This window comes from Cyprinodon variegatus, unplaced genomic scaffold, assembly GCF_000732505.1.
Source record: "Cyprinodon variegatus isolate N-32 unplaced genomic scaffold, C_variegatus-1.0 Scaffold984, whole genome shotgun sequence".
Classification (NCBI taxonomy): Eukaryota; Metazoa; Chordata; class Actinopteri; order Cyprinodontiformes; family Cyprinodontidae; genus Cyprinodon; species Cyprinodon variegatus.
In genome coordinates this window covers 1-1,056 of record NW_015151437.1, presented here as the reverse complement: position 1 = coordinate 1,056, position 1,056 = coordinate 1, and the positions used below count along the sequence as shown (strand labels likewise).

Sequence of the window (1,056 nt, the reverse complement as noted above, 5' to 3'; positions counted from 1 at the left end):
TCTCTCATACACCCTTTAATCTCAGCCTACTGTCCATATAACGAGTCACTAGTGCCGTAAAAACTAAAATAATAAATAGATAAAAAAGTTTCTCTCACTGTTTTGTCAATTGATCAAATAAAAAGAATAAAGGAATTTTGCATTTAGCATCACGCTCTGACCCAAAACCTTTGATTTAACCTTTTTGATACTACTAATAGTTTTCTGAGCTGGTTCTGAGACGGTAAGAAACGTGTTGTTAGAGAGCCAAACATTTGCCACAGGCCCTCTGAACCAGTAGAACCATTGATGGAGAGGACTGGGATTTGGAGGGTTTTCTAACCGGTACATGATGCTCTGCAGGATGGAAGCAAATGGTGTGATTCCTATTCCAGCTCCGATCAGCACAGCATGTTCAGAGGCAAAGATCTGACGGGTAGGCGTCCCATACGGTCCATCAACGTAGCACTGGAACCAACATAATCAGGACAGGTCGGCATGTCCATGTTCCAACACAAACAAACACAGCAACACTTCATTAATGGGAATTTATGTGACATAACAAAAAGTAGCTGAAGGCTGTGAAGCAAAAGTTAAAAAAAATTAAAACATAATCTGAAATATGTTGTTGCTATTTGATCCCCTTTACCCGGATGTCCCCAAAGAAAACTCAGTGCAGTTACCTTTACACAAAACATGTTTGCATGATTCAATCTGGATATAAATGTAGATGCTCCATTAAGGCCTCAGAGGTTTTTGAGAGAATAAACAGCCTGAAAGACCTATGAGGTCAGCAGACAGGTAGGGTAGAAACCGGTGTCCTGCACTGTTAGGTGTGTCTCTACTACAACAAACCTGAGGCAAATAATCATATAAGTAAGCACTCTATCCAAAGTGGCTGTCCATAATCGGGGCTGTCTGAATAGGGCTGGCAATAAGGAAGGAGGTAAGAAGAGGAAGCATAGTTATGTTTTGCTTTGTGTCACTCTATTGAACAAAAGACAAATTACATAGATCAAAGTGTTTTGTTCCAAAGCAAGATAATATACATTTTTTTCTAAAAACAGAGCAGTGGTT

General features: G+C 39.7%; 1 protein-coding gene across 1 annotated transcript in view; it reads right to left on the bottom strand.

Moving 5' to 3' along the window:
- The window catches only part of LOC107100527 (NADPH oxidase 5-like), a 17,221-nt gene extending 16,552 nt beyond the window's left edge, over positions 1 to 669 (bottom strand). The window contains exon 1 of the mRNA XM_015399041.1: positions 323 to 669. Coding sequence (XP_015254527.1) covers positions 323 to 330 — 8 coding nt within the window. The 5' untranslated portion in view covers positions 331 to 669. The remainder of the gene's footprint in view (positions 1 to 322) is intronic.
- Positions 670 to 1,056: the final 387 nt, after the last annotated feature.